The 13,579-nt window shown below is 25.7% G+C and overlaps 1 protein-coding gene and 1 pseudogene across 1 annotated transcript; both read left to right on the top strand.

Moving 5' to 3' along the window:
- The first annotated feature begins 3,179 nt into the window (after positions 1–3,179).
- Positions 3,180–5,249, top strand: LOC112681449 (annotated as a pseudogene).
- A 5,114-nt stretch (positions 5,250–10,363) lies between these two features.
- Positions 10,364–12,054, top strand: LOC112681447 (PCI domain-containing protein 2). Its single transcript, XM_025551697.1, has 6 exons — positions 10,364–10,507; positions 10,603–10,644; positions 10,718–10,842; positions 11,387–11,516; positions 11,591–11,736; positions 11,803–12,054. Exons 1-6 carry the CDS (start codon positions 10,481–10,483, stop codon positions 12,023–12,025), a joined length of 693 nt encoding a protein of 230 aa, XP_025407482.1. The 5' UTR covers positions 10,364–10,480; the 3' UTR covers positions 12,026–12,054.
- The last annotated feature ends 1,525 nt before the right edge of the window (positions 12,055–13,579 follow it).

Raw genomic sequence — 13,579 nt, 5'->3', positions numbered from 1 at the left:
TTTGAATTTTCATCTGTGGGATTAGGTCAACACTTACTACCCCTGAACTTGTGTTTTAACATAATTAGTTAGAAGTACAGCTATTGTTAATTTATATCAAACTCCAAAATTTATATCCTATTTATTTTATATGAATTTGATTCTACACTTAATTTATTAATGTATGACTTTTTATATGTGTTTTTTAAGTTTAATGATTCATTCAACTGACACGGGCATAAAAATTTATTTTATGGTTTAAGACTCAAATATTACATAAATCAGGAGAATTCAAAACCTTCGATAACTAAAACTTAAATTATAGTTACAAAAATACGTATAACTCAAAAAATAGATAAATTTAACAAACAAATTGGCTCTATGGACTATAGCTTTATATAAATGTAGTTGATTATACATTTTATGTTTATTTTAATTAATGGTTAAAGCCTAGAATTTTGAAAATGATGTTAAATTAATTAAAATATAATTCTAGATAATCTTAATATCTTTATAGTTATAAATATATTAGTACACCACACATGTCAACATACTTCTACACGCATATTATTAACGTTGAATTATTTATTATGCAGTTTGATAACTGTGTGTTAGATATAATTTCTCTGTACAACAATACAATATCGGTAGGTACATAGGAATATTTAATGTTATATAGATGTGTGTTTTTCTCTACCAACTACACAATACACACTCTATAAAATGACAAACATAACCAAACGTTTAATTTCTATTACATTTTATTTCTTTTATAATCATATATTATAAGGATAAGCATTGTGTAAAACGCGCAATAGTAAAAAAATTACTTTTGACGGATTTCAGCTCTACTGAGCTTAACGATTTACTGGTCAGTGGTCACGGATACTTACATTTATTTACAGATGTTTGAGTCTTATTTCTACGTATACACATAGAACTAAAACTACTAATATATTAACTACAATATAACCTAACCTAACGTGGGAAATATTCAAGTTCAGTAGTATAATAATAATAATAATAATAATAATAATATTAATCGTACTTTGTACATAAATCAAAAATGACTACGAAATAGTTACTAAAAGTAAACTTACGCGCGTCTATAGACTGTATACTGTTAATAAAAACCAAAATTTGTTTTTTTTTTAAATTTATATAAATTTAAAAAAATAGTATAGGTATTGACATTTCAACTATTAGTTTTATAATCAAATATTAATAGTTTCACCTCGTTATTTTTAAAAAAAATGTTAGTTTAGAAAAAAATTAGTATACTAAAAAAAAGATATAAAAAATAAAATAAAAACTATTATTTATAAATATGCTATACATTTATGATTAAACATAATGGTGTTTTAATATTATTGTCATATTTTTCGAAAATTTTAAAATATTAATATGGTATTAAATAATATAAAACTTTAATTAAAATATAAATATTAATAGTAATACAGTTGTCCTCAATAGTCATTAAAAAAAAAAAATTGAACATCTAAATTATCTTATAAGATTTTGCTATTTATTGATGGCATACCTTCGCTTATGTACAGTGATAATAATGTACGCACTACGCAATGTATAATAATAATAATTATTATTATTATTATTTTTTGTTGTTCGTTGACGGGTAGATTCCATAAAATAATTAACCATCACGTGTTAAATAATGAAATTTTAAAACATTTCATAATGTTGTGAATAGTGATAAATAAAAGTGTATGTACTGCATCAGAATAATTAGTTATAATAACCATGTCTGGGTCCGTATTTATTTTTATATTATAATGATTCAATATTGTTTTTTTTTTTTTTATCAAAATAAGATAATTGACAATACATAATAGAAAACAATTTCCATTCTTCTCGTTTCAATCACCTCAATACAAGATAAGAGAGCATTTTTGTTTAGAATTTTAAGATGTTAATTGTTATATAATTGAGAAATTTATTTTAAAAAGAATGTAGTTAATAAAAACAAAAAAATTGAAATTTTCTAAAAATTAGACGAATCTGTTTGTTATATTATTTGTTATGTGTTTCACAATTTTTTTTTTCTATTAAAGGAGATTCAAACATTTATGAAATAAATTTTTCTACATTAAAATAATTTAATTTTTAATCAAGAAACTTGGAAAAATATTATTATTTTGAACCAATAAAAGCTTGCAGTAGTTAAACTTATATTATGTATTTTAATGTATTTTACTTAAGTGTATCTTAAGTATTTTAAACTAAGCTTTGGTAACAGAATCGAATGTAAAACTATATTTCAATACTATATTACAGTGGCGTATATATGGGCCATGGTCCATAGTGAAATTTCAGGTGAAAATATTTTAGGTCTTTCAAGTATTGTTTTAATTTTTATACATCATAAATAATCATGATTTCAAGCCTAAAAATAAAAATATTATTATCTAATGAATTATTTCTAGTTCGTACTTTTATAATAAATAGTTGATAAAATGATAATGAATTACGCCAAACCAGTGATAATACGCTATTTTTAGAAAATTATATGTTCATAAAAAAAATTATTCCATAATGAAAACAATTTATATGTACGCCACTGCTATATTACAATATTATCTATTTCAATTGATTTATTTGATGCAAGTGGATTAACGACAAAAAAAAATATTAATATGAAAGTAGGTATATAGCCTATATCCATCAAATGACTACTCTGATTTACAGTGATATTATACATTTATACAGATATAAGTATAATTTAGTGAGTTACTTATTTATTAATAAAGCAACATATGTATAAGTGTATAGTAAATAAATCCATTTATTTGGACATAATAAAAAATTGGTTTTATTATTTGATTTTTAATATAATATACAGTTTATCGCGAAGAAGCCCGATAAACTATTATCAACACTTTTCACATTTGATATGCTATATATTTAAACAATAAACTTGCATTATTAAAATAAATGTACATCATAGTTCACTTTTACGGAATAATTTATGAATATTTCCAATTTAAAATGAAACAAATAATACCACATTTATTTAATTCCAATTTATAGAGATAATCGAACCTAAATCGTCAAATTTATCGAATTATAAAATGTCTTAATGAAATATTAATCTTAATTCTTAATTGATTACAATATCATAATGTCATACCTCATATGACTTACTCTTTAGTACATAATTGTGTACCAATAATAAATGAGTCATTATGTCTGTTATTGGCAAATTTAAAAATTTGTTCAACAAATATTTTCGTGTAAAATATGAAGGATACTGAGACTGAGTAAGATTTCGATTGTAATTATAAATATTAGCTAACACTGAATAACTAACTGAAATCCAAAATCTTCAATTGTGAAATGAAGAATTGTAAAATATAGCCAATGGGCAACGACTATTATACTACAAGAAAAGCAGAACCATTATTTGCTTTCTACTGAATTTATTAAATTATTTTCAATTTATTAAAATAAAAATAAATTAATTACATTAAACATAGATATGAGATTTTCATAAATATAACTAATAAGCTAGAATTTTTATTATACTTAGTATGAGTATGTTTATAAAGTAATTTTATTCGCATATGTATAATGGTTTAAATGGGTTGTGAGGGCAATAGGCAAAGCTTTCATTACCGAAGGTCTCGCATTGGGGGGAAGGGGGTAATTAGGTAATTAGATAGACGAGTACTCGAAAACATATATAATGTACCTCTATGCTATAATATTATCTGTACTTGGTGTACACATTTTAACGCATCGAATTATTTCAATGATCATAAGGAGATATAATTGCTTAACGTAACCAACATAATTTATTTATATACTATTTTGAATGAAAAACAAATTATATTACAGATGCATTATTTATATTTATCTATTTTCATCAATTATTTATTCTATATTGTAACATATCAAATAAAAAAAACTTTTAAAAACAAAAATTATGCAGTAATACCATTAAATAGTTTAAATTAAAAATCCAAAGAAAAAAGTTGATGTTTTTATTCATAATTTTAAATTTTACGGTTGTTCATTTTTATTAAAATTTTTTTTTTCTATTTAAAATTTTTTTAATTTTTCTTAACAATTTAATCATTATAGTATATTCATTATTCAATTGCAATAATTCTTCAAATATTACAAAGTGAAGGATTAGATGTCCCCAAAAATGTGAGAACTTTGATGAAAACACCTAAAAATCATGAAATAATTGATGTTTCTGGAGGCTCATATGTGCATTTAGGTATAAAAAATATGCTTTTACCTTTTTTAAATAAGCATAATGCTCAAGTATATATTACACCTAATGTTTTAAAAATAGGCATCAATATAGACGGGCTTCCTATAGCCAAAAGTTCTAAAAGCTAACTGTGGCCCATATTGATTTCAGTCATTAATTTTAAAGAACTACCAAATAATGTGGTTCCCATAGGAATTTTCCATGGATTTCATAAGCCCCAATCTATAGAAGAATTTCTTAATCCATTTATTGTTGATTTATTAGAGGTAATAGACAACGGTTTAACTATAAATGATACATTCTTTACCTTAGAAATATCTAATATACCTTGTGACGCACCTGCGAAGGCCTTTTTACTTAATGTCAAAAGCTATAATGCTTATTTCGGTTGTTCATCTTGCACTCAAGAGGGTACATACCTTGAACACCGTATGATCTACCCTGATTTAGATTCACCGTTGAGGACCAATGAGACTTTCCGAAATAAAACTGATGAAGATTACCATAAAGGTGATAGTCCATTAATTCGTCTATCAATTAATATAGTAGAAACAGTTGTGTTAAATTATATGCATAATGTATGCTTGGGTGTAGTGAAGCGATTAATAGAAATGTGGGTTAAAGGTAATAAACAAGTTAGATTAGAAAAAGCGAAAAAGGAAAAAATAAATATTGAATTAAAAAATATAAGACCCTATGTATCAGCAGAGTTTAGTCGCCTACCTAGACCATTGGATGATATAGAATACTATAAAGCTACTGAACTAAGAACATTTTTATTATACACTGGTCAAATAGTCTTAAAAAGCAACTTAAATAAAAAATTATATTCTCATTTTTTAATATTAGTATATGCAATTAAAATTTTAATGTGTGCTGAAACTTGTTGTTCATTTAATGATTTAGCATCTCAACTACTCAAACAATTTGTTAAAGATTATTCAAATCTATATGGCCCTCATTTAATAACATATAATATACACAGTTTGATTCACTTGCCAATGTTTGTACTCATCCATGGTCCATTGGATAATTTTAGCTGTTTTCCCTATGAAAATTATTTATATGACATTAAAAAGTCTATAAAATCAATTAAACACCCTTTACAAGAAATCTGCAACAGAATAATAGAAAAGCAAAATGTATTATACGATGAGCTTCCTCTTCAATTATTATCTCAAAGCCCTACTTTAAGCAATGAAATAAAATATAACACTTCTTCTCTACTTTTTAAAACTACAGACACACTTTTTGAAAAAATTATTTTACCAATTTCTAATATTTTAATAAATGTTCTTCAAGAAAAAGATAGGAATATAATATTAAAAGATGGAAGGATAGTATCTGTTCATCATATTATTCAACCCTATAAAAAACCTATACAATTGTTTGTAAAACAATTTCTTAATTATTCTGAATCAACTACGCAACCACTATCTTCATTTAAAATTGGTGTATACATTCTTAACACTTCTCAAATATCTGAAATGTTTCATATCAGCTTAGAAAATATTAAATTTAAATGCTTTTTTGTTAGATTATCAAACGAATCAGCATTTATTTCTACATTGTCATGCAGCTTAATGTCAATCATAATATGATTATATGTATCAAAGTATAAATTATATATGTTATAATTATATTTTGTGATAAATTGCTTTCTTTGTTTAATAGTTTTTTTGTTTTTTATTGTATTTTGTTAATAAGAGAATAATAAAATACGATAACTGATTTAAATTGTATGTTAATTTTATTTAAACATGATCCTATCTCTCTATACCTATTATATGGTATTATTTAAAAAAATATATTTTTACTTTTTCATGAAGATAATGAGTTCTACTAACAAATGTAAGGGTGTCTACGAGCTAACAGATTACAATAAGTAATTAAAAGTGTGAAGTTAGTATACTTAAATTGGTATTTTAAATTCAATACCTAATAATACTTAACTTGCATTAATTAAGTATTTAAAAAGTAAATTCTGAAGTCCAAACTACAAATTATAAATAATTATATTAAACACTTAATTTATTATTTGTTTAATGAGCAACTATTTTATTGTATTTAATTTGAATTTTTAAACAATGAGGTTTATTTTGTTCTTTCAACATATAACAGCCACATAATATATATATATTTTTAATTTTTAAAGAAATACTATGCTTGATGTCTAATGTGCATGGACACAACTAGAAATTTGAACAAGGAGTGCTTAATCTCTGGTTTTGTTTTTTGCTTATGTGGAAACACGGTCACTATGAAAAAACAAAAACCTTTTAAAAGGTCACTTAAAAAAAGTCATTTTTTTTGTGTAATTTTTTTATTTATTTTATGAATAATATGTGTAATTATCTTTGAAATTAGTAATTCTTATTTTAAATTATACATTTTTAAATACAATTTTTTGGGGTGCTAAGGACTTAAAGCACCCTCCCTCCCTAGTTGTGTCAATGCTAATGTGGTACCATGATATTAATATGCATAGTATAATGCATTATTTTATTGGAAATGAATAACATCCATACAATTACTAATTGCAACAGCTTATGGATGTTACATAGGAACAAATATTTTATGCACTATTATGTTTGTATTATATTGTTATTGGGACGTTGAAAAGTGATGTTTAAAAGAGGTTTGTTTTAAACTGTTGTTGGGATGTTGAAAAGTAATGTTTAAAAGAGGTTTTTTGAAAGACATCATTACGGTAGAAATATGGTCACTGGGATGTTAAACATACTCCTTAAGAACGCAATTTGTAATGTTCCGTGTTTTTAAAAAACATCCATATAACAATGATGGAACAAATAATTGCACAGTGGGTGTTCATTATTCTAATCGTAATAATATTTAACTTGAATGTTTCGTATATAACTTTAATAAGTTTTAATAAGTTTCAACTTATTGAAATCGATGGGTTCCATACTCACAAAATATCATGTGATGTTAGAATATAAGTCACGCGTAGTACATACAGACCCACAATCACATATACACCCTTACACTACACTGATATACACGTCAAGTCCGCGCGTCAACGAATGTCAATATCGAAAAATGGTACAATATTTAAAATATCGGTATAAAAAACTATTATTATCGATCCCAATTATACGCATCCACCGTAACCACTCATGTACTTATCTCACGAGCGATTGTAAACCCCGCCAAAATATCGGTTAAGATAAAAAGGTAATAAAAGGTCTAATGTAAACTTTGCCAGTTTTTTTTTTTTTTGTATTTTGCCTGTGAATCCTTTCATAGTCATCTAAGAAATTCATTTTAGAAAAGTCCATTGAATTTTCATATTTTTAGTAAAGTTCTTACCGAATTTCAAACCCATACTTATACAAAACTAAATGGCATATCTCAAGTAAATAAGCTAGAAAATACGAAATAAAAAAAAATGACAGTATTACAGGATTCTGTAAATAAGTACACTGATGGAGTAATACAAGACTTAGAATATTTACAATTGTATCACATAATTTTAGTTTACATCATGACATAACTATATACTTGATTATACTTGATTTTCTTCACTGGCGGGGTTTACACGAACTTAATTTTACCTGATATTTTTCACCCATATGACACGCACCCACATATATCTCACCCACCTACAAACTAACCACCCATTCACATACCCAATGCACTCATTCACACACTCTTCAGACACATACTGCACTACACTCACCCACATAATCTCCTTCATTTTCACACTCCTATCCAAATACAAACGCACTCAATCACACAACCCTATACACCAACGTACTCTTTTCACACTCACATACTCTCTATCCATTTCACCCACTTCCATCCAAATATCCAAACATACTCTCCTCCCCCTCCCCCCCGCATACACGAACGCACCTACTCACACACTCCTCTCATATCCATTAAGCTCCACACTCTTTCATCTACTCAACACCCATCTACCTCTCCCACTCCCGCCTATCCTCACACTCATACCCACCAATCTCTCATACCCAATATCCTCATTCATCCATTCACACAACCTAGCAAACCCACTCACTCACACCCTCTTACCTTAACGCACTCAATCAAGTATAACTCACTAACATACTTTTCGCACACCCTCTCACGAACCTACAGAACCCCCTTCCATAATCCTACCACCCATACATAGTTCCTTGTTTTCCTTCATAATCACTAGTATGCCTCATCGCTCTTTAAAATCGTCCTCAACCCACTTATTTGGTCACAACTAGTATATCTTCAACCCTAAAATCTTCTCCGTACTCTCTTGCTCCTCTTCATACCTACTCTGTAATATACCTCTATTTTCTCTAACTCTTCTTTCATAATCACCGAGCATTCCCTCTACTACCACTCAACATATTGGAGCACTAATATTTAGAATATTAATTTTAAAAAAAATAATCATTAGTTCAAAAAAGATAATTATGATTATTGATTTATATTATTTTATTACGTTACTAAAAATATTTAATTATTGCTGACTTAAAAAAAATAATGTTTAAAATAAGAATGTAATCAAAATTTGGGAATCAAACACTTCATTTATTTGATTTACCTCTCAATATCCTTGGACTTTGACCCTTGTAACATATTATTCAAAGCAAATTTTAAATTTTGGATTACTCAATCCAATGTACTCGTATATTCAGTTATTTTAGCCAGAATATTATTCAAAAAAAAATGTTACACAAGAGTGGAATTAATGTTTATACATTATTGTATATATAATTTTAATTTAATTTTGTACTAAAAATGTATTTTGACAATGTGGTCCAAAATAAATATGTCATGTTTAAACCACAAAGACAAATATTAAGTTTAATTATTATATCTAATAATAATAATTCATAACATACTTTTAAACTATATCCATATATACTCACAGTCAGTGCCACCGTTATCGATCAGACAACTTAGGCAATCGCCTAGGGCCTCGCGCTTAAAATAAATTCGAGGCTCACAATTTATCAAGTAAGAATAGTTAAATATATTTAGATGTAAGGAAATTGTACTGATTTTGCAAAAGCCCTCGTAAAAGCTTGCGGCGGCACTGCTCACAGTTGTTCGGTTATTACATCAATAATTATTTGGAACTATTCTCAACAACAATTCTGAAAGCAGTCACACAATTGCATACAAATCACATACAACATTTTTGAATATCTTAAGATGGGAATTATTCTTGGGAGTTTGATATATTTTAGTACTAATTATTTTCATTATCACACATTTATTTACTAGCTGAGATTTTGGTAATGAATCCTCTCCCCTCCTCTTACTTACACTACTACTTAGTAGCCTAAGTAAATAGATAACATCAAATATGAAAAAATAAAATTATCAAAATAACTTTCTATGTAGGCAAACGTTACGTCGTAAGCAAATTAATTTCCATAATTATACAATATATCATAATATGCTCATATTATGATCTAGATAAGATGCACACAATGCATATTTACATATACGTATACGAATGTTGAATTACATAAAACACTTGCATTTTTCTCAGTAGGTACTTAATTTAAATCACTTTGTATATATATATATATATATTTTCTATGCTATATAATCTTCGTTTATAGTTTAATAATATAATTATTTTATAATCAAATGCATTACATGCGATATTGTATTATAATATATTGGTAAATTGGTCATTATAGAAAATAAGAAAGTTAATGTTTATTATAGACCGACAGTTGACGCTTGTTTGCTTTTGTTTGGAATGCATTGGGGCTTGAAACACTTAATAACGATTTCGTTTTACTAAATTATTATTATTCTTTAATTGAATAAATATTTAATTATTACCCAGCAACGTAATAATATGTAGCCATATAAGTACATAATATTTAAAATGTATTTTTTACTCCACATAAAATAGTAATTATTGTACGTGAACGTATTATAAAAGTATTGCTCAATCTGTGATAGTATAATGTATTTACATTTTTATAAGATTTCATCTACTCTTAGGTTGTTCAGGTTTTATGAAATTTGTGAACAGTAAATTTAAAAAATACTGGAGGCATCGCATTCGATTTTCAAAGCGCGGCAAACTATACAAAATTAATTTCCAGTAGTATCATGTCTTATCATGTATACTTGTATCATCATAACAATACTTTTCTATAGTTTGATAAACTTCGTACAACAGAAAAATAATAGTTAGTTTTTAAAAGTAATCGATAAATATTTATTAATGATTTCTATTATTTTATAATATTTTACTAACTAGAACTTAGTAATACAAACATGTACACTAAAGATTATGTTTTAGCGGTAAGTTGATCAATTATAATTTGTATATATCTCACATTTTCTTGTAGTATTTTACTTATTTTTATTTGTTGGATAATCACTATTGTAAATTTCAGACCACTACATTTTACAACGATGAAAATGGTACAGAATTGGCGGTAAATATTTTATTGTAGCTATCTATTACAAATCTGATTGATACTGTAATGAAAATAATCTTTTATTTTGCAGAATTTTTTTTCATTGAGGGATAATCAATCTAAAGAATGGAATCATAAAAACTCTGTAGAATATCTTCAAAAAATTGCTGTAGACAATGAACTAGATTTTGAAAATGAAATCATTTTACATCTAAAGTAATTTTTTTATGTTAAGTGTTAATTATTTTGTGACTATTGTAGAGTCAATATGGATGATGCTATTGATTTCAATGTTGTATTTAGTGTATATATTACATACAATTTATTCTAGTTCTTGTATAAATATTTTGTATTAATAGTGCAGTCACAATTTGTACTTGTTATTATAGACAAAAATTATTTCGGTATTTTAAATTAAATAATATTTTATCATTTAGTCAAACTTGTAAGTATACTTAAAAAAAAATAAAATATTTTAACTAACTTTATTGAAAAAAAATTAACAAATAAAGTACTTATTTAAGTTTGTTTCTTTAAAAAAACTAAATTTATAAATGTGTTAATAAGAAAACCGAGTATATCTTCTGCTACTGTTTTCAATACAAATAATATGATTTAAATATATTTATAGTATATTTAATATATTATACAATAAATAATTTATAATTTTAAAATTCAATCAAAAAAAAAAATTGTTGTAACTTATACCGAATTATGTTATAAGTAATTTAAATATAATTAATATTGAAAACTGTTTAAGCGTTTTGAAATCAATTGGTGAAAATAAATATGATGAAGCTTTCAAAGGACAATTGGCAATTTTACAAAACATTGTTAAGTATCTTCAGGCTTCAGATAATGAAAACTGGATGGTGCCACTTGCGAATACAGTAAGTACATATTGATATTCAATTAATAAATTGTTAATCCATACATTATGTATTTGCATTAAATATTATTTTAGATTTGTGTAGATCTCAGATACCTCTTAAATGCATTTGATAAATTTGACTCTTCCAACAAAAAACAAAAATTGGAAAGGTACAATGATTTTCAAAAAAAATTCATAGATATAATGATGATGTATTTCCGTATTTGCTCAGGGGATATGTAAGTTTATTAATCTATCTGTAGTAAAAATTATGAATATTATTATTTTTTAACTTATGTGTTTAGACGAGCTCCATCACGCCTATCCAAACGTTGGACAATAATGTTTATTGTGAATCAGATGCTAAAAGTATATCATAAGATCAAGAAATTTCATTTGACGACAGGTTTAACAAAAACCATTTTTATGTGCCCAGATAAAAATATGTTTCCGATTGCACATGTCGTCACCTTTTATTATTATACTGGCTGCAAAGATATATTTGAAGGAAAATTTAATGATGGTTAGAAATATTATTTATTATTTATAATAAAATAGCATTTCTATTTATGTATTTTGGAATAGTTTTATCCTTCTTGTTTATGTTAGGTATTTTTTTTTTACTAATAAAAGTTTATTTGGTTAAAATTAGATTGAAAATTAAATATATTGCATTTTTAGATAGTTAAAATAAAAGTATAAATGAAGAATTAATTACTCAAGTTAGAAAATTTGAATATGAGTACTAGTTATTAAAAAATTATAAGACATTTATAAATAGTTTTTTCATGCATTATGAACTAATTTATGTATCTTACAATAAAAAAATGATAAAAACAATTATAAAATTAATCTTTAAATCAAATTCAAAGTAGCTAATAATAAAGAACCAACTATTAAAATTTGTTTTCAATATGTTATGTTCAAATATTTCACTTCACCAATACAACCAGCCTTATTATACCTTATTCAAGGAACAAATAAAATAATTTAAGTCATGTTATTACATTTTATAACTAATTATCAGTTCTCAGTTTTGGTTATTATCAAATAATATTGGAATATAATTATGTTTTATTTAAAATGCCTATTTAATATAATTTTATTTCCAACCATTTAGTTAATAATAATTGATTGAATCAAAGTTGTTATAGTTATAAAATTTATAAAACTATCAATATAGTTCTGGACACTGTATGGTATGAAATGTGTTTTTAATCATTATTCCATTGAAAAAAATAACTATCAAATAAGTGTTACTAATTTATTGTTCAAATTTATTTTTAAGTAATGAAGATATTTTCAATTGTGAATAATTATATTCATCATTAGTGCAATAATAAATGTATCGATTTTCCTTATTGTTTTAGAAATTAGAAACTTAGTAGATTTTCTTTATTTTAATTAAATGACATTTTTAAATACTTATTTATTTAGAATGTATTTTTTATACCTTAATTATGCATTTTTTTTCATTTGATTTCTTTGGTTAATTTTATTTCTAAGGCTGTTTTTACTGAAAAGAAAATTTGCAATAAAACCATTTAATAAGTATGCTTATTATATGTAAACGTTGAAAATTATTTATTTATTTATTTTTTTGGCTTATTCCGGGTCTTAAAGGTCCATCCGCTTCTACTACGCTACTACGCCTCTCCACAGCTCTCTGTTCTTCGCCAGTTGCTCTCCCTCTCTAATACCCAGAAGCTTGAGGTCTTCTTTGACTCGGTCAGTCCATCGCTGTCTTGGTCTCCCTATCGGTCGTTTTTTTATTTGGTTTCCACAATGTGACATCATGCACTGTTTGGCCCTCCGCTCTCTAAACATGCCCAGCTTAATCGTCTGCTTTTAAGAATTCCCACTATGTTTGGTTCATTGAATATTGCCCTCAGTTCTGCATTAGTTCTTCGTTCATATAAATATTCCTCGTTTCTTTTGGGCCCATAGATTCTACGCAGTATTTTTCTTTCAAATAGTAGTAATCTTTTCTCGTCCGACTTTGTTGACCTCCACAGGCATACAAGACTATAGGCCTAATGAGTACTTTATATAGTCTTATTTTTGTATTTTTGGAGATTAATC

This window comes from Sipha flava, unplaced genomic scaffold, assembly GCF_003268045.1.
Source record: "Sipha flava isolate LNK unplaced genomic scaffold, YSA_version1 19133_pilon_pilon, whole genome shotgun sequence".
In the NCBI taxonomy this organism is placed as follows: Eukaryota; Metazoa; Arthropoda; class Insecta; order Hemiptera; family Aphididae; genus Sipha; species Sipha flava.
Note: the sequence above shows the minus strand (reverse complement) of the source record. Positions and strands in the feature narration are given on the sequence as shown.